The sequence below is a fragment of the Aspergillus alliaceus genome, assembly GCF_009176365.1.
Source record: "Aspergillus alliaceus strain CBS 536.65 unplaced genomic scaffold BDW43scaffold_53, whole genome shotgun sequence".
Taxonomy (NCBI): domain Eukaryota; kingdom Fungi; phylum Ascomycota; class Eurotiomycetes; order Eurotiales; family Aspergillaceae; genus Aspergillus; species Aspergillus alliaceus.
This window is the reverse complement of record NW_022474736.1, coordinates 132,487-154,071: the sequence shown is the minus strand read 5'-3', so window position 1 is coordinate 154,071 and position 21,585 is coordinate 132,487. Positions and strand designations below refer to the sequence as shown.

General features: G+C 46.9%; 7 protein-coding genes across 7 annotated transcripts; 1 reads left to right on the top strand and 6 right to left on the bottom strand.

The window, feature by feature from the left end:
* Positions 1-2,357: 2,357 nt before the first annotated feature.
* BDW43DRAFT_303158 (uncharacterized protein) lies at positions 2,358-3,244 on the bottom strand (the record flags this gene model as incomplete). The annotated part of the gene is made up of 3 exons (XM_032045376.1): positions 2,358-2,899; positions 2,978-3,169; positions 3,223-3,244. The coding sequence occupies 3 exons, from the start codon at positions 3,242-3,244 to the stop codon at positions 2,358-2,360; spliced, it is 756 nt and encodes a 251-aa protein (XP_031896252.1).
* Positions 3,245-3,786: 542 nt separating this feature from the next.
* On the bottom strand, positions 3,787-5,113 carry BDW43DRAFT_322194 (uncharacterized protein; the record flags this gene model as incomplete). The annotated part of the gene is made up of 4 exons (XM_032049516.1): positions 3,787-4,523; positions 4,591-4,658; positions 4,725-4,868; positions 4,931-5,113. The coding sequence occupies 4 exons, from the start codon at positions 5,111-5,113 to the stop codon at positions 3,794-3,796; spliced, it is 1,125 nt and encodes a 374-aa protein (XP_031896251.1). The 3' UTR covers positions 3,787-3,793.
* A 5,794-nt stretch (positions 5,114-10,907) lies between these two features.
* On the bottom strand, positions 10,908-12,433 carry BDW43DRAFT_322192 (uncharacterized protein; the record flags this gene model as incomplete). The annotated part of the gene is made up of 2 exons (XM_032049515.1): positions 10,908-12,348; positions 12,399-12,433. The coding sequence occupies 2 exons, from the start codon at positions 12,431-12,433 to the stop codon at positions 10,908-10,910; spliced, it is 1,476 nt and encodes a 491-aa protein (XP_031896250.1).
* Positions 12,434-13,937: 1,504 nt separating this feature from the next.
* BDW43DRAFT_322191 (uncharacterized protein) lies at positions 13,938-14,975 on the top strand (the record flags this gene model as incomplete). The annotated part of the gene is made up of 1 exon (XM_032049514.1): positions 13,938-14,975. One exon carries the CDS (start codon positions 13,938-13,940, stop codon positions 14,973-14,975), a length of 1,038 nt encoding a protein of 345 aa, XP_031896249.1.
* Positions 14,976-15,384: 409 nt separating this feature from the next.
* On the bottom strand, positions 15,385-17,021 carry BDW43DRAFT_303154 (Zn(II)2Cys6 transcription factor domain-containing protein; the record flags this gene model as incomplete). The annotated part of the gene is made up of 7 exons (XM_032045375.1): positions 15,385-15,774; positions 15,814-15,994; positions 16,111-16,363; positions 16,433-16,451; positions 16,484-16,574; positions 16,608-16,726; positions 16,914-17,021. The coding sequence occupies 7 exons, from the start codon at positions 17,019-17,021 to the stop codon at positions 15,385-15,387; spliced, it is 1,161 nt and encodes a 386-aa protein (XP_031896248.1).
* Positions 17,022-18,073: 1,052 nt separating this feature from the next.
* BDW43DRAFT_288313 (uncharacterized protein) lies at positions 18,074-18,592 on the bottom strand. The gene has a single exon (XM_032043268.1). The coding sequence runs from the start codon at positions 18,534-18,536 to the stop codon at positions 18,273-18,275; it is 264 nt and encodes an 87-aa protein (XP_031896247.1). The 5' UTR covers positions 18,537-18,592; the 3' UTR covers positions 18,074-18,272.
* A 230-nt stretch (positions 18,593-18,822) lies between these two features.
* BDW43DRAFT_314990 (uncharacterized protein) lies at positions 18,823-20,506 on the bottom strand (the record flags this gene model as incomplete). Its single annotated transcript, XM_032047963.1, has 6 exons — positions 18,823-19,052; positions 19,384-19,553; positions 19,609-19,725; positions 19,795-20,072; positions 20,153-20,295; positions 20,365-20,506. The coding sequence occupies 6 exons, from the start codon at positions 20,504-20,506 to the stop codon at positions 18,823-18,825; spliced, it is 1,080 nt and encodes a 359-aa protein (XP_031896246.1).
* Positions 20,507-21,585: the final 1,079 nt, after the last annotated feature.

Sequence of the window (21,585 nt, the reverse complement as noted above, 5' to 3'; positions counted from 1 at the left end):
AGATCTCTTTCATAGTAACTCCAGTTATGTTTAATAAATCTTTTAAGCTCAGCAGGGAGTCTTGGTGCCATGCCGTCGTGACAAATCTTGTCTTGGATAACCTTTGCAGGCGTGCAAGAGTGATGGGTGAGGAAGCTGGACGCTGCCGACGAAGAACGTGCAGGAGGGGCACAGAAGTAGAGTAGCGTTGTGTACATTTATGTGTGTATGTACACAGTAGCAACCAAGAGGAGACTAGCCTGTTCTTCTGAATCCTACCCTCTTGTCACACCCAGATTCATCTACATAAACAAGGTGGTATGAACAAAAGTCTGACATAAAATCAGAGTACACATCACGTAGATCCGCATTTCGCTCTCCTGCTTTATACTTGGCAGCCTTTTTTGACCACCCTTCACGCTTCAGAGTGCGACTAATGCTGCATGTGGTTACTGAAACTCGTCCCATAGGAAAATCGCCATCTCGTCAAGGTATAAATGGGGCTTCTCGAGGAGATGATCACAGAGGGCTTTAATCATAATTGGTGTGTCTCCGAGGATGGCCGCCGTTACTTGGTGGTGTCTTCATATTCCCAAACATTTTCACGTTGGTGACATGCCTAGTGATAGTACTTGGATGGCAGCTAGCCGCGTTGGCAATCTACGAGTGGGTAAGTCCATTGCTCAAAATCATATCACGGATAAACTCCAGGGTTGACGGAGCCAGGTTGTGGGCTATCTTAATTGCCCTACGAGCTTGATCGACGTGATCCTCTGGAAAGATCCTTGATAAAAACTTCTGGAGATATATCCACGTGGCATGAAGGGTGTGCCTGTATGTGGGGATACAGGTATTGTAAGATATCCTGTGTCATGAGACAGCACTTACCGTGCAATACAGAGACATGTAACAAGGGCTGTCAGAAAGACTTACTAAAGAGACTTAGCGTGTTTTATATGAGGGTTCCTGAAAGTGTCTAAGAGTATAAGTATTTATGCTACTTCTATAACCAGCTATAGACTATTATCCCTGGCAAGCACACTGGATAACTGTTATTGTTAAGTAGTTAGAACAATAGATTTCTATCTTCTTATAGTGTCCAGTGTCAGTACTCTCTCGTTATATGAAGGGAAAGTAAAAAGAATCCACGGGCAGCCTTGATTGAATATGCCGACTGTCTGTTCTACCAGGGATGTGTGATCTAGCGATAAACCTCGGTAAATTCATTAAGATACAGCCACAGATATTCAAGAGGCCTGCAAAGCCGAGGATACAAGATTGGTTAGTGAGGGACTGTTATGGTACTCTGCAGATTGAGAAAGAATAGAAGCAAAGAATAAAGATATCTTTAAGAGTAGAGATTCCTACACAGCACTAAACTACCCCACCTAGTCCTACAGTTAATTTGCCTAGGAAAAGGCATCCTACAGAGCCTACTCCAATGTTGGAAGATGTAGTTATATTAGATGATCCTGTTATGGTTGCTAAATTGGTTAAATAATTGAACTTTCTGGGGCTTTTTCCCGTTGAGCTGAAAATCCTGTTGAGCTGGGGAGGCCCCAAACCGGAAGTAGTGTGGGGGGTAATGGGCCGAGTATATCTGAAACTGATATTAGGTGCTAGTTAAACTGGGTATACTTACTTACTGGACGTGGGAAGGTCCAAGGCCTTAGCCAGGCTGATTTAGAGGCTGGTAAATATCTCGTTGGGAGTTGGACGGAGTGAGAGGAAGTCGCATGAATATGCGTTGTGTTAGGTTATTGAATGCCTTGGCCGTGGCTCCTTATCGATCGAGAGGAATTTTGGCAGTAATAGAACAAAGAGATTCATTCCTAGTAAATCCGCATGCATCCCTGTTTCTCGCCAGCTATAGAGAACTCCGGTAAATATATAATCACAAGCTAATTTAGGGGCCCAACTAACGGTGCAAGAAATATTAAATAGCGTAAGATGGTCCACAATCTTATTACCAAACTCCCAATTCACCTCCTTTTGGGTATAATTCGAACGCAACATGGCTTGATTCCAAGGAATTCTAACCGATCAGTAAATCAATAAATTCTAGGGGGAATGGTTCTGTTACATTGGTACGAAACACCGCAAACATTATATCAATCCCACTCGACCAAAAGTACCAGCTGATATCTAGTCGTACTTTGGGTTGGTTGCGACGTTTGATTAGGACCTCTAGAAGAATCATAGCGGGATCTACTAGTTCGAGAACGTTTCAATTAGGTTTGGCGCGCAGAAGACTTGTATACAGGACTGGGGACACAATATTCAAACATGTTAGGGTGAGATATAACAGGCAGGAACCATGGATCATTTAAATAAGCGAGATATACCTCCTTTGTTAGCTGAGCTTTCTCAAGCGGTGGTTAGTATGGACGGTCGGGTAACTCTGGGTACCACTCGGGAACCTGGCTTCCAGCTACCTCTTTCGGAGGGGATGGAGGCGCCTGGTTCCTTGGGGGTATTGTCGCGAATTCTGGATGCACCGTAGGTGTTTTGCTTTTTCCCGACTGAGACTGACAATATTTAAGGCAAGTAAGCGCACCAAGCAGTAAAACCGCAGGAACACCAACGCCAACTCCAACTCCAAGTGCTATCTTTGCGGTGGAATCAAGGCCAGGTTCAGATGCCGACGCTGGGGAGGTTTCTGTTGGAAGAGACGGCGTGGTACTTGCTGATGAGGAATTTGGTGAGGTTGTTGACTTCGGTTCGAATATCGAAGTCGCTGTATAAAAAGTTGACGCACTCGTAATGCGTGCCTTTTCGGTTATATTGAAGTAATTCGAAGTAAATCCTTCGGGAGTATTGGTATTTATCCAGAAGAAGAAGATTGGCGAGTCTTCAAGGCTGAAACCATAAGTGTGCACCGTCCAGGTGAAATTTGTCACCCCAGTGTTGTGTACCTGGGCTTCAAATTTCGGCTTGGTTGTTAGTCCGATAGTTCAACGTAGGAAGGAAATAATGAAAACGAAATACCAATGTGTACAGAATATGTTTCCCATATTTGCTCCGCTCCTTTGAGAAATACTTTGCTGCCACATAGAGACGTTAAAAGCAGTTAGAGTTGTCACCCATGAAATCTCTTGCTGCTCCCCGAGAACCCAGATGGGGTTCTCAGCCGAGTCAGCGGCAGGGGGATTCACGAATCTGTTGGAACTCTTTCCATTTCCCTGTGCCACTACGGTTTGTCGATCACAAAGAGTATCATCAATAATATATGCAGAAACGAACTGGGAGGCCATTGATTGTTCATGGTGGCTCAGACGAGTGGGAGGAGTGGAGTATAATTCTGAAAGAGACGATGAGAAAAGGAAAGTCTTAGGGCATTGTAGGCTCTTGAGGGTAGCTGTCAGCACGCTTAAGATGTGCTAGGCAAAAGACGACTTGTGTTCATATTTATGGCGCAGCTGCATTAGTGGCCTTTCTAGGAGGGACTAGTACCAACTTGGCGTTAGATTAGGACTAGTATGGTTGATGGCCATTTGATAACAAGGAACCCTGACACGATAATTCTAGGGCAATGGAAATAAGGGCGCTTCGAGTGAGCCCGAGCAACAGCTAGGCTGGGTATTGTTTTCTCAGCCTAGCCTATCATAATGATTTGAAGGAAGTCCCCTAAATTGCTTCTAGATCAGAGTATCTCGGGCATGTGCCAGGTACACTATATATAGTCTCCCTGATTCATTCGGAAATCGAAGGCCCATTGTACATTAGGCGGAAAGGGAAAAAATGCGGCAAGCGCATAATATACTGTGGGAATGCCAGTCTTAAAGAATAGTGTTTATACACTTCCTATGATACTCTAATGTATACCGGTATTGTCAAGCATCTTCAACGCCCCTTCCGGTAACTCCAACTGTGTGGGGTCTATTTCATAAGCCGGCGCGTCGTCCGATACTGCATGTACTGTACGTTCACCGGTCAACAAGCGGCCAGCATTGTACATGGTACTGTATATAGATCCAACTGGTTTCTCCTTTTCTATCCAACCATCGTCATTGTGGATGTCCGATCCCCTTGCCTTTGGCCCAGCCGCCTTCCAGGCTCCAATTAATGATGGAAAGGGAGCAATACACCTTAACCAGCCTTTTTGGCAGTACCGACTCATTGCCACATCGAACTGAGCACCGTCACCCTCCGGTGTCAAGGAAAGAGCTGAAAGAATCTTTTGGGCTCCAAGATAGGTAACCGCGTATCCAAGAGAACATACTCCCTCCTCTGCCCTTGCCACCAAACGGGTGCCATTGTCAGCACCCACGGGAGGGTCGCGCCAGTACGGCGGTAGCTCAGGGACTGGAACGACCGTGATATCATCAGTTGTCACATGGATCGGACCAGCCCTGAATGTTATCCCGCAGTGCCCTATCCAGAGAAGGTCCCAGGTGTCACCATAGGGTGAATGTTTAGGTCTAGTATCACCTTGCACTATCTGCGAAGCGGATGCAAATCTTTGAAGCTGTTTCTTTAAGTTGACATCCCAGTCCGCGTCATCCTCAAGGACGAATGCGGTGGAGACCCGATCCTGTACTATTCTAAAGTATAGCAGTCGTTTTAGCACGAATGGTAGGAACTTCTAGAACTCTGCCCATCTTCCCATACCTTTGCATGACATTCATATGCGCCCGCCAGCCCCCGAGCTCACCTGGTAAATAGCCAGGGTCCCAATTCTAAGACAAAATCGCAAGACCTTAGTAACGGCTCCATAGGGTGTCCCGAGCGAGAGTGATACTTACTGAAGGATATGCTTTTTTGTCAATATCCTTTGCAAACACCCCGTTCATGGGCTCCGGATGAAACTGTACGATCGAGGAAGCCAATGTTATATAATCGCGCTTGTCCGGCCTGTTCGGCAGGTTGATGAAGAACACCCTCTCGAACTGGTTCAGAAATACTATCAGCGACTAGCATGATCATATGTGCTGCGCGTAGGCAGGATTACCCCAAGAGACTCATTTTTCACTGCATCTAGATCGCGGAGGGTTGCACCGGGCTCGCTTGCACTCGCTCCTGTATACGATGGATGTGGTAGCGCCCAGAAAAGCAAAAGAATTAATACAAACAGAGTAGCAGCCTGTAATAAAGGACGATTGATTAACTTAATTAACCTGGCGGGGTTGGCCATTTTTCCTGATAGGTAAGGAGGAAAAAAGGTCGCCCGTCAGCCCGTGAACATTGGCGGCGATAAATAAAATAAACGGACTTTGAAAACATGCAACAGTCCGCGACGCCATTTTAACACGCACTAGCTGACCAGAATTGCGCTAACAATGATGGAGTGTCAGAAAGTAGGACACAGTTAAATTTCTGTCACTTGTTCTAAAACGGTTTCCCGCCCCACAGACTGCTGTTCAGGTCATTAGCCAATTCTTTTTCGGTTTTCCTCCAGGGCAGTCTATCTAGTTGATATCATATTCCCTGTAAGCGTCTTGGCCAGCGCTTATCATTACGCAGTCGGGCATGGTGAAGAGGAAAGCACTCGTAGACTGGATGCTTTGTCTTTTATATAACCGTAAGTCCTTCTGTGATGCCCTAGAAAAGCACCCCTACTCGGAGTGAATATATAAAGATCTGGCACCGATAACAGGGAGTATCTGGAAGAAATAAAATAACAGAATGTGAGAATGGGACAAATACCACCACGGTGTGTATTTTCCAAATCCTTAAGCTGCCAGGCGGGCGTCGGCGAGGAGAAATGATACACAACATGTAGCCACCCACGTTTAAAACAAGCCTCTGCTATAATTATTGATCGTTCTCTACTCACTTTGGCAGCTATCGTCTGAAACAGAGCCCCTGAACCATCATCCAGAGAGGCAAATGGGGCACCCCAGGGCCAAGGGTCTTTCGGGGATATCACCCAATCGTCGAATGTGTTGCGGAGTCAACGTTTAAGCGCCCGTAATTTGGACCAACCAGACCCGCAGGTGATGATTGCCATGGTGATGTCCACTCATTATTGGTATTTGTGGTGGACAAATAGTAGACTCCAACTGATCTCTTACCTAAATCGCCGTGATCGTCAGCTGGGCACGTTGCTATGAATCAGAATACTCGCCCCCGGACACTGGATTTTCCCTAGTCTAATTATCATTTTCTACCAACCGTGCATTTTAAGAAGCTATTTACAGCACTTGCCCCCCCTTATCTACACAATAAAGTAGCTCTCCGCCTGGCCCGGTCTCCCATCTAAGCTCTGTCTTCCTTTTTTGGTTCTCCGCAGCCTTAATTTGGCCATTGCGCAGCATTTCATCGCATTGTTTCCTAGCATCCCACGCACACCTCCGCTGCTCTTTCTCTGCCTCTGTAATATCCCGCGATTTTATATAGATATTTATATCTTTGACAGAGAGAGGTCCCCCCTGTAAGAAACTGGCGTTTAGTTTTAGAAGAACTCGCCTACTCCCTGTTGGCAAGAATACATGTTATACCAGCAGTAGTCTGGGCAGCTAATTCCGCCTGGATAAGACTAAAGTAGAGTTAAGATGGCACTCAAGCTTAGCTATATTAATAGTAGCAGTGGTGAAGGCCTCTTTAAGAGCGGCCATACTCTTCTGGACCTTGGGAACATCTTGTGACAACCTTTTTAGTGTCGTTGGTGATAAGTTAATAGGAGAACTTGACTCTGGCGGTGTTTAGTAAATATTCCCCTAATTCTGCCTCGAAATTGTAAATATTTCTTAATCCAACTTTATAGGTCTGCAGCGCTGCTTCTAAACAATTAAACCAGTCAGTTATTGTCAGTAAACTCTCAGAATCCATTCTCTCTGCCTCTATTAGCTTCTGTACTATATGACTGTAATTGTCAGGGAGGCACTTGATTAAGCTATAGACCTAGTTTTTGCCAACACGTCGCGAAGAACCACTGCGCGCTAATATTTCATTTGCACAACTCTCAATATCCTGTGATCTTGGCGGAGCAGTAGCATCATCAAGAATACCTATCCAGAAAATTAATGCCTGCTCCTGAGTCTTATCCGGCGCTTTATTTGGACCAGTGCGCGCTGAACGAGATTTGCAACCCTGAACGCGTCCCTTTAGCAGCTGGTAGGAAACACTAAATTCTCGTGCCAATAGTGCACTTTTTGGTTTCTTGCGCTCATGATAAGCGCGCAGGGCATTATTGAGCCGATCCTCAATTTTGCTGGAAATTTTAGACATTTTGATGGTTGGTAGAAAATGATAATTCGATTAGGGAATAATTAGACCGGGAAGGCCCGAACCGCAGAGCGGTGAGGGCCCGTGGGCGAGTAGCACCTTACTAGGCCAATTAGTATGATTTGGGTCCTTGGCGAAAATTTGTTCCTGCTATGGGGGCGTCATCGGAGGTCTGTCCAGTCGTATCTTTTTTATCTAATATTATTACACAGTAGACGTGTAGGTAGACGTGTAGATAGAGTATAGATAGTGGTATTCCCGCATATCGCCCCGAGTGTTGGATCCCGTATCATGTGACAATCTGATACACCATATGTGTAATATAGAACTAGAAGGCTATGCAGCTGGTGCGCTGGGCAGTATGAAGGCAGCTACTACGGTTATAAATAACCGTACCTGCTCACATAGATAGTTAAAAAAGATCATCACACTTATACCTCAGTTTAGAGTTATAAATCCGAGACGAGGGTTAGGAGTATGAATCACCATCATCATCGTCATCATCATCGATATTGCAAAGAACTCGGGGGAAGAGCTTAATAGGGGTCTTCGGTATAGGAGGGCTGCAATGTAGAAGTATTGACTATACACCGACCATCATATAGATCGGAGGAGCTTATAGAACAACGATATATTCAGCTATCTCATTGGGTTGTTCTCATTAGGAGTGTAGGGTCAATCCCTATTTATCGTATGCGTAATTGTACGCGGCTCCCCAGAGGATTGGCTGTGACTAATCCATAGATCCACTGCTTCGATATAACCTCTATCCGTGACAGACCCGCTAGTCCAGATATAGCTAGGCTTTCTATATTTATGCCAATGAAATCAACTGGCAATGCATTACTCAGGATAAATTCTATCCATCCATAGACTGGAGGACCCACACCTTTATGAGAAGAGAATAACAGCACCCGGGCACCGTTTTTGCAATTTAGTGTACTGCATACCTGCAGGCGGCTGCAGAATTGAAGGCGCGAGGCATTCCGCTTCGCCTCCAATGGATCCCGGGACACTGTGATGACCCTGGAAATGATGCAGCTGACAAGCTAGCCAAACTGGCAGTGGGCCCGAACAAAATGCACCCTTTCTGCCGCCTTGCCTCACAAGAAAGGGCGGTCATCCGAAAGCGGATCCTCGAAGAATGGGAACGCGAATAGAAGACATCCAAAAAGGGGGGCCACCTCCGCCGGATCGACACAAAGTTGCCATCAATCTACACCTGACGACTATACGGTCCGTTGCCACGAAACCATGCCTATCTACTTACCCAGATGCGGACCAGTCACTACTGGCTGGCACCGTATGGTAAGCTGTATGGATTCCGAGAGGACGATAAATGTGAATATAGGGTAAAGGAAACAATTAACCATGATTTTCTTGACTGCCCAACACGAGAACACCACGACAAAAATCTCAAAGGTTTCGTACCCGCAGACCAAGGGGCCCGCATGAACAGGACTAACGGCAAATGGCCAACACAGGCCCATAGGCGAGGCTTGAAGTTCACCCGTAAGAAATGGGAGCATGTAAAATAGAGATACAAGGGTAGAGGTATAGTTGTAGTAGCCTGCATATCATTTATTATTATTTGCGAGCGGTCAGGGTAAACGAAATCATCCATCCATCCATCCTAGTGTACTGCATACATGCTGCGCTCTTCCATGTGAATGCCATAGTATGCTACTTTGCAGGGCATTGTTTCTTTAAGAGAGGCGAAGGGGATAGCGGGACCGCAATTAGGGTCTTCCTAACAATTGCTCGACAATTGCTTTCCAGGATTCCAGACTTGCTACCCAGCATTACAGAAATCATTAAGGGAGACCCCGGGTTTTGGCCAAGCTACTTGAAGAGCAATTCGAAAAGCTCCTTCTCCATCCTCTGAAGCGATTAACCAACTTGAACAGCCCAAGGCCAACCTTGGTTATCGTGATTGATGCGTTGGATGAATGCAGCAATGACAATGATATAAGAGCTATTATCCAACTTCTGCCCCGAGTACAAGAGTCAACTCTGGTATATTTGCGAGACTTTGTAACCAGCCGACCAGAACTCGCAATCCAGTTAGGTTTCCAGGATGTTAAAGACAATCATCAGGATATTGTTCTCTATGAGATCCCGAAGCCTATTATAGAACATGACATAGCCTTTTTCCTGCGTGGCAAGCTTGCTGTGGTCCGGAAGGAGCGTTCACTTCCTCTGGAATGGCCTGGAGATGCCAACTTCCGGTCTCTTCTTACTATGTCAGTTCCGTTGTTTATCTTTGCTGCCACCATCTGCCGCATATTTCAGGATCATGATCTAGATCCTGCGCAATGTCTTAGTGAGGTTCTTAAGCATCGAAGCAAGGAATCCAAGTTAGATGGAATCTATCTCCCAGTCCTCAACCGGGTGCTTGCTACTTATAACGAGGGTCGACAAAAACAGGTTGTTAAAGAAATTCGGAAGATACTTGAAACAATTATTCTTCTTGAGAGCCCACTGTCAGTTGTTGCTCTCTCCAGACTACTGGGAATATCCATCACATCTGTTAATGCCCGACTAAGCTCACTGCACTATGTCCTTAATATACTAACTGATGAAACAATACCTGTTAGACCTTTTCACCCGTCTTTCCGAGATTTTCTTCTTAATCCAAAGTCAAGGGAGAAAAAATGAGATGCATTGCAATTTGACATCTTAACGTCTTACTGTCATGTTTTGTCGGCTAAAGAAGAACATGTGCAATCTTCCAGGCTATAGAGTCAAGTGCAGGAATATTGATACTCAACATATCCATAGTAATTTACCACCAGAATTGCAGTATTCCTGCCGCTATTGGACACATCATCTGGCAAAAAGTAAGGATCCTCCAACATATTTGATATATTTGTTTCTTCAGGAGCATTTTCTACATTGGATTGAAGCAATGAGTATAATGGGGATCATATCAGAATCTCTAGACGCCCTTAACACTTTACAGTCAGTAGTAAAGGTGAGTTCCCTTGAGTTATTCATGCATATTTAGATATTTAATTAATCATGCAAAGGGGTTCATGGAAAGATATATCCAGAACTTCACCGACTACATTTAAGGTAAGTGTATCAAACTTCTCCTCATTATCATTACTACAGTATTACAGGTTAATAAAAGTTTCTGGGTATCTAAATTGTGGAATGATGCGAAGCAGGTCATACGGAGGAAGAGACAAATAACAGTCATTACTGCGCAGGTAAGTTATCTATGTGATTATCAATATAGTACTAAAAATTATAGATAAACAAAGGTTCTGGGTTGCCAAATTTCTTATACGAAGCGAAAAGATTCATACTTAAAAATATACATATTGCCGATACCGCCCCCCTTCAGCTCTATGCTTCGGGGCTAATGTTTGCGCCAAAGAGTGCAATAATCAGAAAGGTATTTGAAAAAGGAATTCCTAGTTGGATATATAGATGCCCAAGTGTTGACAATACATGGGATCCAGAGTTACAGACCTTGGAGGGCCATTCTAGCTGGGTTCTATCTGCTGCTTTCTCAGCGGATGGCCGACAGCTGACGTCCGGTTCTTATATGACACGATCAAGATCTGGGATCCCAGCACAGGCCGCCTGGAGCATGGTCCTGAAAGGAATTCTACAATGGGTAAGAGTTCAGGTTGGGGAGAATCGACGATCCTTGTAATTTGTCCCACCGCATGAAGATTATTTTCTTCTATATTGATTGACTCTACCCAGGTCATATCAGAGCTTCACCCCCATTAATGGCTTTTGTTTTCTAATTATTCGTTATTTGCTGGTTCAAAAGGAGACTCATCCCGGCTCCACAGTCCCGTCCCAAGATCATCGACCACCAGTTCCAGCGTCAGGCCGGCATCGGCACAATCCTTGCGCAACTCATCCTGGAATTCCTCCCATCCTTCCATATAATTCTGGTTCAGCAACCGCCAGGTAATACTTTGCAACTCAGGGGTGTGATCACGCCAGGTAGGGAGAAATGCATGGAGGAGCTTTTTCACTTCTTCTTGCTCCCACTCGAAGTCATAAAAAATTCTCAGATCCTCCCGTAGACACAGTCTACGCAGGGACTTGGGCAGCAGAGGACCCAGATCAGGCGCACCTTCTACATACCAGCCCAGGAGGACGGAGAGGGATATCTCCGCTGATACTAGGTGCGGGAAAGAGTGCAGGATACCACGGAATGAATCGCAGATGTGGTCCTCTTCACCACCCCAGAAGCGGTCGCCTAAGCTGCCAGGGTATTGTTCCACGCCGAGTGAGAGGCTATGTAGGGTACTACTTACGGACTTCAGGGCCTGGGCGAGCATGGGTGGATCAGGGACGATTTTCTCGACACCGAAGGCGTAGGCCATCCCCACGTGGAGGGTTCGTAGATTGGGAGTGCGGGAGAGTAAGAAGGCCACGTCTGCATCGGATATGGTGGTTCGTGCGAGGATGAGAGTTTCTAGTTTGTCGAGCTGCAGCTCTGGGACCGTTTCCTGCAGTCCTTCGATGTCTCGCAGCCAGATATTCAAGTGCCGCAAAGATGGTAGACAGAACCAGGGTAGGAATTGATCAGGATTGTATGGAGGATAGCCATCAGGGTCTTCGCTACCGTAAAAGTCCTCGTTCTCACCGAGAGGTACGTTGCCACCGTAGTCTACTACCTCGAGATGTTGGAACGTGGACAGCACACCATTAGGGGCAAGGAGCGCTTGCTTGAGCATCACACCCGGGTAACCGTCCCACCAGACTAGGGAATAGTCTAGGCGCAGGGACTTCAAATTAGGAAGCTGGGAAAGGAAGATCGCTGCAAAGCAGTAGATGTTTCCGCCGTTGAGACCCAGCGTCCAGTCATCGATGTCGCTGAACCCGGCCCGCCGGACAATGTCCATGGACTGATCGATGACATCACGGAAATTAGGGGACTCTGTTTCCCAGTCCATGTCCGGTTGGGTGTCTTCCCAGAGTCCCGGGTCGGAGGACACCAGACTGACATGTTGAATGTAAGATGCTATATCGGGATTGTTCAATGTCAATCGCAATAACTGCAGGAGTCGGTGCAGAGGCCGCGTGGACCAGTCTAAGGAAACATCGCGATAAGCGAAAGGTACAGCCAAGGCGTGGAAGTCTCTGCAGGTGGCAGACACAGCTAATGATTCCTCTACGGAAAGTTGGTCCAAGATAGATACCAGACAATCGGCAGGGAGTTGCGAGAACGGCCTAGGTTAGATTAGCAGTCAGTTGAGATAGGGGGCATGGTACAGACATACTTGTCCTCTTGCGAGGTTGGCTTGTTAGATGCCATTCTGCATGAATGGGAGAAGAAACTGGGTCGTCTGAAAAGGGTAAGTGGGAGACCTAGGTTGTGAACCTGCAGGTGACAAGCATGGGCTAGCGCCGATAATACGAGGCGACTAATGCGGGGGTGAAGAAGTGGATTCACACACTCTTGGAATAGGAGAGTGCGAAGGAGTGGCATCAATCGTATGATGAGGGTACCGCAGGAAATACTGCAAGAGTTGTCATAGGGTGGGAATTGTCTGTATCAGATTTCCTGTGGTGGCATTTGGGTGGAAACAAACAACAAAAATTGACGAGCATTGACACCACCCAGTGAAGTATAGATCTGAGAAAAGAGACCAGAATTAGTTCTCATGCATGGTTCAGGGGGTACGCCTGAAGCTGATCGGCAGCCACGCCAAGGAAAAACCGGCAAGCTCGGGCATAAATCTCGGTTGTGAGTGAGCTTCACTAAAAAGCTGGCCTCTCGGTTCGTGCCGAAACGTCGGGAAGCTACCGATGAATAAAATTTATCGGGTCGGCCGCCCCCTCGCACGTGCAAGGTCCATACCCTAGCCGACTGCGGAGTATACCGACTGACGCCTACACATCACTATTGTGATAATTCCTCGCTCTAACGCAGCTCTTGATCGACTTCGCTTCGATTAATGAGTAGTTGTTGTGTACGTAACGAAAGCCACTCCATATCACAACTACCATTAGTAAGTACGATTTCACTAAGGAACCTAGCACGGAGAAAATGCCTCGATTGAAGCTATAGATAGTTCCACTGCGTAGGGGCTATTTTACATCCAAACATAACACTCGGCAATGGTTTTCACGCCGCGAAAGAGCCGTAAAGAAGCCTTTTCCGAGTCAGAGGGGGGCTGCATCACGTCCCATGGGGGCTCCAACTATGGCGATGGGTATCAGGATCAAGCCAGAGTCAGATATACAGCATTTTGAAACGACGATTTCAGACTTAGAAAATGAGCAGGCACGCAGGATTGTGGTTCCTATTCCCGATGCATCAATGGCTTTGAGTATATCAGGCGCTGAGTCTCGAGGATCGCTTATACATGTCGTTTGCATGTCCGTGTATAGGCTATGCGTTCCAGCCAAGAGGAATAACGGCTCACTGCTCCACTGTCGGATGTCACGCTGGCTCCGCAGGACGAGGAAGATCTGCAGGGGCGATGGAAGATATTGCTGGGGCCAAACTCTACAGATAGACTAAGTGATCCATATGGAAGCAGCCCCATTGGCATAGAGAACTCGCTTTCCATCGACCTTAGTGTAGATGGCCATAACTTGTGAAATGGTATAAATATCTCTCCATTGCATCCATATCTACGTTCTGTTCCTACTTTCATTAGCCATTCTTTCATTAACCATTCATTCATTCAGAGTCTCACTCTCTCACTATCATTTTTTTCTTTTCTCTTTTTTTGAAATTATTCACTCATTCACCCATTGAAATAATCCTTTACTATACAACTTAATCCTAATCCCAAGGGGGCAATCATAAAATGCTTCCCAAAATCTGTTATTTCCTATTCTACCTGTTCGCCGCTCTGGTAGGAGCAACCCCGATTGATTTAGAAGCCAGGGCGCCTCCTCCTCCTCCTACCACGCCGGTTCCCCTTGGTATCACAAAGCAGGCAGTTAAGGGAGGCAAGGGCGACTTCATCCAGTACAAGTCCATCGTCAAATTCAAAAAGGGCACCAAACTCAGCGATGAACAAATTGTTGGATTGGCTGAAGCCGCCTGGGACGAGATGTTAAGCGATCACACGAAAAAGGGAAAGAAGCCATTCAACGGAAACCAGATGCCGCGTGTCATGAGCGCCTTGCAAGTCGGCGATGAGGTCTATCTGGCATCTAGCATGAAGGGCGGCGGCGGCGACAGTTATATCTACACGGAGAAGGAGACTAAGAAGGTAGACGAGAAGAAGCCTAACGGTAGTGGCAGCAAGAATGTCAAGGACAAGAAGAAGCAGCCGCAGACTCCTGCTCCCAAGTCTCCTGCACCCAAGGATGAATTTGCTGAATTTACCAATGTTTTGAAGAGCCATGCCAAGGATGTTATGCAAGCCTTGAAGGAAGTCAGCATAGACAGCCAGGACCACAAGAATCAGAAGGAGCAACCTGCTGGCGATGAGTACACTTTGGATCAGCATCGGACCTCGGCTAGCTGTGGTGAGGTGATGGCATCTCTCCTGTATCGCCTGGAAAATACGAGCAAGGATCTGAGAAAAACCAAGGTGGATAAGCAGAAGCCCAAGATTGTTGCATGGACGAGAGTGGACCAAAGCGGCAAACTGATGAAAAAGGGCAATATCATGAATCCTTGTGGTAACAAATCCAATACTGATGCGCAGAACGAAGCGGCATGTGGCGAGAACTGGGGCTGCAAGGCTTTCACTGGGCCAGCTGGCATGGATTTCGATATTATTGAGAAGAGCGTCAAACCGGATACTCCTGGTACTCAGGGCTTTCCTGCTCCGAGCTCCCTTGGGAATAAGTCCTTTCCCAAACTCGAAAAGGTCAAGCCAGAGAAGCAGTGAGAGTACCCTCTCGGTGGAGTTGGGTTTATGAGACACATTCTCTAGGCCTGATGGACAGGATGATGCTATTGCACATAAACAACTACCGCATGTAATGTTAAAGATGTTGAGCTGTCTCTCTCGAGAGTGGACCTTTCATCTTTATGGTGGCCTTGGACAGGCGGAAACAGCATACCCTTGTTACAGCCTCTATAGTAATAGCATTGTTGATAATATAAGCAATACAGCAGGACCATCAATCACTGATTGTAAATCATGACATTAATAGGAAAAGAAAGCTGTTGGACCAGACTTCATATCGAAGTTCTGGGGGAATCTAAAATGCAACAACTTGTTTCATATAACAGGTACCATACTTCAACAGAGCTAGGATTGAGATCTTCTGTACCATATCTGAAAGCGGCGTAAATCACGCCCGGATCCCCAACATCCCTATTGACATCGCAATGCGATCCATCCAATCTGAATTCCCGCTGGGGTGAATCTGATACGAATCCTGCAGATACTCTGGGTCAAACCGAACCTGCCACTCCTGTGCATCCGCATCTAGAGCGCTCCATGGGTTCGGCGACTGCAAACCTGGTATATGGCCTTCTTCAAATGGCTCCGGGCCACAATATCTCCGACGGAGATCCGCACTGAGTAAGATGAACAATCGGTTCAACAGGGATATGCCTAGTCGCATGCCATATAGCAACGATTGTGCGAAGGGATCGACAAAGTCCCAAGGAATGGGGCTGACAAATTGCTGCCACGCTAGAATGGAAGCCTGACGCAGATGCACGAGAGTACATTGGAGCTCTGCTTGAAGGTCGTTCAGTCAGCCTCGAGCGTGGACGATTTCTGACACCAAATTTGTTTTTGCCTCGGTATGACCTGGCTGTCTGATCAGTGTACTGGTTTCAGCGAGCCACCCAGGACAGGAGGCGACCTCTATAAAGGCCCGGTCGACAATAAGCCCCAGTTCACTTCGTGTCGAACTCTGGCTCTCGATATCTACCAGCTCGCCCAGAAACGCCCTCCACTATGGTTCACCAAGGAAGCACTGTTCCCCACGGATTAGAGCGTCGGCGACCATAAAGGCCCGACAAGATTTCACAATGGCAATCTAAATCTAGACTGGTGGACATCTTACCCGCGCATTTGAATCATCGTTGCTAGTCCGCGCGTATGTGTCAGCCACGATGCCCCCGTAATGCCGTCCACCATCTCATACATAGCCAACAGGATACCAGCAGCAAGGGTTTCCTCCGTCGTGGCGAACCTCGGATGCTGGATAACCCCAGTCAGATAGTTCAAAGCCCGGGAGTACATATGTCGACTACAGGTAACCTTTGCCATATCCTTATACTTCCGGCCAATGAAAACGGTCGCCAGCGCGCGGTACGCTCACACTAGCGCTTGGGGCGCGCTGAGGAGCGGTCGTCTTGCATAATCGATCCAGTTGACCTACACACACTTGCCACAGGAGGCGAACTGGGCGGGAAACCTGGTGAGTAGCAGAAGACCTCTTTCTGTTGGAGGTCTAAGGCGGCGTCTGCTAGATCCGGCTCCGCCAGTTCGTCGATACTTTGGCGCGCTAGGATCAAGGCAGCTTCTCTGTGGGGTTGGGGTTGGTTTCGGCCGTTTCACTGCTGGTCTTTCTGGATGGAGCCTGTGGTTTGGTGCATGAATTTCCACCGCTTTTCGTAGCCGGGGCAGGAGAGATTGCGCTTGGTGCATTGATTGCAGGACGGTTGGGTCAGGTCGCACTGTATGTTTTACACTTGCTATTAGAGGTATCTTCTTTTTGGCATGGAGATGTAGCTCGTCACGGCCCTATCGGAGGGCAGGGAATCCTTTGGTCTTTATTGCCCCATTCAGGGGAGAAGATCTGATGAAAAGCTGCAACTAACCTTAACCCGTCTCCGCAAGCATGTGTTGTTCGACACGCATTACTTTTCGGAACTCCAACCATAATATTATCCTCTGCTTGCCACGCCGATGGGGTTCTGCGTATGTTGTGGTTGACGATGTGTCGGCGACATCAGCTCGAAGAGGAAACATGTTGAGAATACAACCGCAGATGTGGGCCCTGGTTAGGGTCTTTTCGCTGTCCAGATCGACTCTGCCTGATTGAGCATAGATTAGCACCAAAATTACTCTGTCGAGTGGACAGATCTCAACACCTCAATTAAAGTATGCCATACGGAGTATAATATAGGGAAATGGAGGAGGTGGCCGAACATGACTGGTATCCATTGTAGGGAAGCTCCGTGTAGAGCTTGAGGACACTTTCTTGCGGTTGATTTAGGGTTTGAGGCGAACGTGCACAAACTAGTCTTCACACTATACAAACTTTAAAGCCTCTGGCCGAATCTATTCTTCCGTGACAGATCATATATTACCGACAGGGTTTCTATCCATGATCTTTAACATTTTTTGTATCACAAACTAACAGCGTATTAAGCATTCCCTCAAAGTCTCAGCTGAGTTACCAATCATCGTAGTGCGTAGTTCGATCACACCGTTGCCTCTTCCAGGGTCTCTCAGCCTTGCCCATAACATATTGCCTTGGTGTTTCCCAGTATCAAATCCTTCTAGTCTGTTTCTTGCTTGACTGACTTCAATAACACATTATTTAAGGGAACGCATACCATACGTGTTTTACGATTCCCGTAGGGTGTCGGTGAGAAGTTCTGTGGTTGCGTAGTGACTAGTGAGTGCATAAATTAACGAAGAGCAATATTTGCCTTGCTGTTACAGTTTCTATCCGAGCTGTATACTGTAATACGTTGGTCAGTAATAACAGGGGGGGGGAAGTTGGTGATTGCTAAGTAAGCTTTTTATATTATCCGGTAGGTTCTCACAATTGTTGCGGATCTGGGGTTTCGAGTAGTCTGAAGTACCGGGTAAATAGTTATGTCTTTTTCAAGAAAATACATAGAGAGCAGGTTAGGTAGAAGGTCTGCAGTACTTTGCCTCAATCTATTCTTACGTGTCGAAAGGAGGGATATGATATCGGAGACATGAATATGTAAAGAGGACAACTTATAGTGCGTGTTCGATATGCACCTATGAAATAATCCTCCTGTACCTTTGGGAATATAGAAAATAAAGCCAAAGAGCGCAGCCTATTACTGAGAATTACTAGGCGTTGAAAGGTCCATCTCTTGTTAGACAGTGCCTAGTCAGGGTGCCTGAGACTCCATAACATCGAGGTCCATCATCACGAGATCAAAAGAGATATCCTTCCCCTTATCGACAGCCAGGGCCTTACACAATTCGAATATGTTTTTGATCTGGCGCCCATTGAGCTCACGCTGTGCAGTTAGTTGTATTCCTCATCAGAAAGCCGGAGACCGCCGATATGCACCGCGAAATTCCGCCATATTTCTCCCGGGCCGCGACACTCAGGCTTGGGTATTGGAGCATCATGTGGGCGCGGGAGTGGATCACATCATCAATGTTCTTGACACAATTTGTGGTGAGGACCAGGATGTCTTGGTAGTACTCTAGAAGACGGAGGAAAATGGCGACTAACGCGTTGTGTGCGATGTTCTTGGTCGATCGTTCTTCCATGAAGACGTCAGCCTCGTCGAGAAGAATTACGGCACGGAATGCCTTCGCAATCTCCAGAGCCCGGTTCAGATTGTCCTCGAGGTCCCCGGAGGCTGTACCCATTCGCCAGATGTGATTGTGTACAATGGTCGCTGGCTATACTCGGCAACAGCTATCGTGGAACAGCTTAGATTCTATTGACTGAGTTTTAGGAATTACCTTCAGCCGTCATTGTCTTTCCTACCCTCGGGAGGTCCATGAAGTGGCATGATAAGACCCTTTCCTTTGCCTGGAGGGATCAGCTATATCAGCAGCGCCCTGACACCCATAGCGGGCAAATGGAGAACGACTCTTTTGTGAAGTCGTCAAAGTCGACGCCATTAACGCGACTCTGTACCATGACACGCACTATTTCCTTGGTAGGGTCTGGGAGCACAAGCTGACGGAAGACCTCCTGGTTGAAAGTGATGTCTTCAAGGTCTCCAATGTTCGCCGAGAGGAACTTCTTGTCCTCGAAAGAGAATGCGGGGACCGTATCTGTACATAGTAGAAGATGCTCCTCGATCAATTAGCCGTCCACAAGTTTATGTTTAAATATCGTGCGCCTTGATCGAGCACGACCCAAGGCGTCTAATAGCGGCAGTATCTACCATCACTCGGCGGAGTTTGTTCCGCAACTCACCTCTGTGTGCTTTGAAATGCTGGCCTTTTGAAGCCATAATCTGCTGGCCTCAAGCCATAAGGTCGGCAACAAGGTGGGGGCGATTTGGGTGATACTTCAATGGGAAGACGTCAAGGTCAGAGGAATACTGAATTCCAGGAAAATCCCATATCGTAAATTCTGTCTTTCTCGCCCCGAAAGTATGACCGTCGTAGTCGATGTACACTGCCTTGATATGAAGATATCGTTTTCCGTATGTATCTACTCTGTACTCAGCTTTGGTGACCCGATACGCTCGTGGTGTGTCCGCAATGCCATCGACAATGATGTCCTTGGGAAAGAACGCTTCTCGCAAAATATTCAATGTTGTAGTTCCTCTATGGCTCGGGTGTAAATGGGAGTCCGCGAAACACGTAGAAGAGGATTGCTTACTTGGGAAACATGTGCTCAATATCACTAATAGCTGGCGCGTATTGTTCCTCGACAAGCCAGAGCAGCAGGTTTACATGCTCTTCAACACAGAGCTCACCTTTGTCCTGAGCAATCTTTCTGATCCGGTTTCTCTAGTAGTCATTTAGTCAACAGTATGTCTCACTTGGAGACGCGTTCCACACTTACCCATCGAAATATCTCGTCGTTCGGCCAGGGTGGGATGGCTCTACGTCGAGAGTGGCTCTCATATCACGGATAGCCTTATGCAATACACTAAATACCAGTGGGCTTTTGATATCAATGCAAACTTCGCTCAATGATTGATCATATCTGCAAAACACGCGTCGTAGCACCACCACCCACTTACTATGCTCATCGCTGGGCAAGCTGGTGTCTTGTTCGTCAGCTCCTCTCAAGGGGTTATATGGAAGGAACATGCGTTTCTCGAGCTTTTTATCATAGACCTAAAAGAAATATGGATGCCTAGCATGGGCGCGCCCATCGCGATTTAACCCGCCTTGTGCAAAACAGGGATCGGACTCACATAGTCAATCTTGCATAGCGAAACCTGCATATCTTCTGGTGTATCTCCCGCGGAGATTTCTGAAACTTCGCTCTGCTCGGGCTCAGGTTCGGGCTCCAGCTCGGGTGTCGGCGCACGTGCAGGTGTAAGGGCAGCTTCAGGCTCTTCAAGGAATTCTCATATTAGCATGCCAATCTCCCATACTCCAAATGCATTAATAACGATATGCCTACCCTCAGCACCTGTGAGCCCTGTGCAATCCTTCACTGAGACGTCCTTTGGACGAAAAAGGCCGCAAGCGTCAATGCTCTGCAGTACCTGCAGTTTCACCTCATCATTGCGCGGGGTGCCTTCGATTGCAAAGGTGGTCTCCATTTTATAGCTCTTGTGAAATATGAGATGTTTTTTTCTTATTTTTTCCCTTGTTTCTGGATTCAACTAAAAGAAATTTCAGTGGGCCGAGAGAGACAAAGTAGGATTAAAGTAGTCCTGAGAAAGGTAAAGACATTATCCTTGAATCCCGCCTTTTAAGCCATCAGTCTGACGATATTTATACGTAATAACCAAGGTCATCAATAACGAGACAGTTTTCTGAAGCTCGCAGGCAGCTCTTCGTGATGCCTAATGGTTTTACAGTGTGGCGGCGAATGGGACGCATTCAAGCATGCCACCTGCCGCAGCTGCATCGCGGACTCTGGCTATACATCCAAGAGTCGACGGCCAGGAACTGCAAGGGGATCTCAAATTGCACTGGAGCCTTAGGCTAGTCCAGAGCATGGCAATGCCCTTGCCTATTGAGCCTCATTCTCGTCCAGGCATTACCCGTGCAGCCTATCCCTTGAGAACGCTCGCTGTTGTGTCGTTCTATCAAGGGGGGTTAACTTTGGTTTCTGCTGAAGACAATATCTTATGAGCTCCATACATTTCCCCTAGAGTACAATTACTAACTTTGTATCTGACAGGGTTAAGCCCTAATTTTCTAGCTTGTCGCCTGCCACCCGAAGCCGCATTTTCGTTTGCAAGTCGAGGGACGTACTTCAGCACCTCATCTGACCCTTAGACATCGATCGGCAAATCAAAACGAACATTAGATCCACACCTTCAGAGGATACCAAAACCAGTTTGGTTCGGCAGGCAGGTGATGACATGAGTCACGGTCGAGCATTGCCGAAACTGGCCTCGAACGCGGCATTTGGTCAACCTGGGTCTAATAAATACCGACCTACTTACTACCTACTACTTGTCACTCTTTTTTTTGGTTTGTTTCACTGGGCCTGTGGCGTATCAATTTGACTGTGTAGTACTTGCGCACTTTCAGCTTTTCTTTCTTTTTTCTTTTTTTTGGTGGAGCAGTGAAGCACGAGCCACGTTTAGCTGTGATCATTGCCGAGTTGGGATCTCACATTGACCGCGAACCAGCAGTCTATATGTATGTATCGTACCCTTTCTAATAG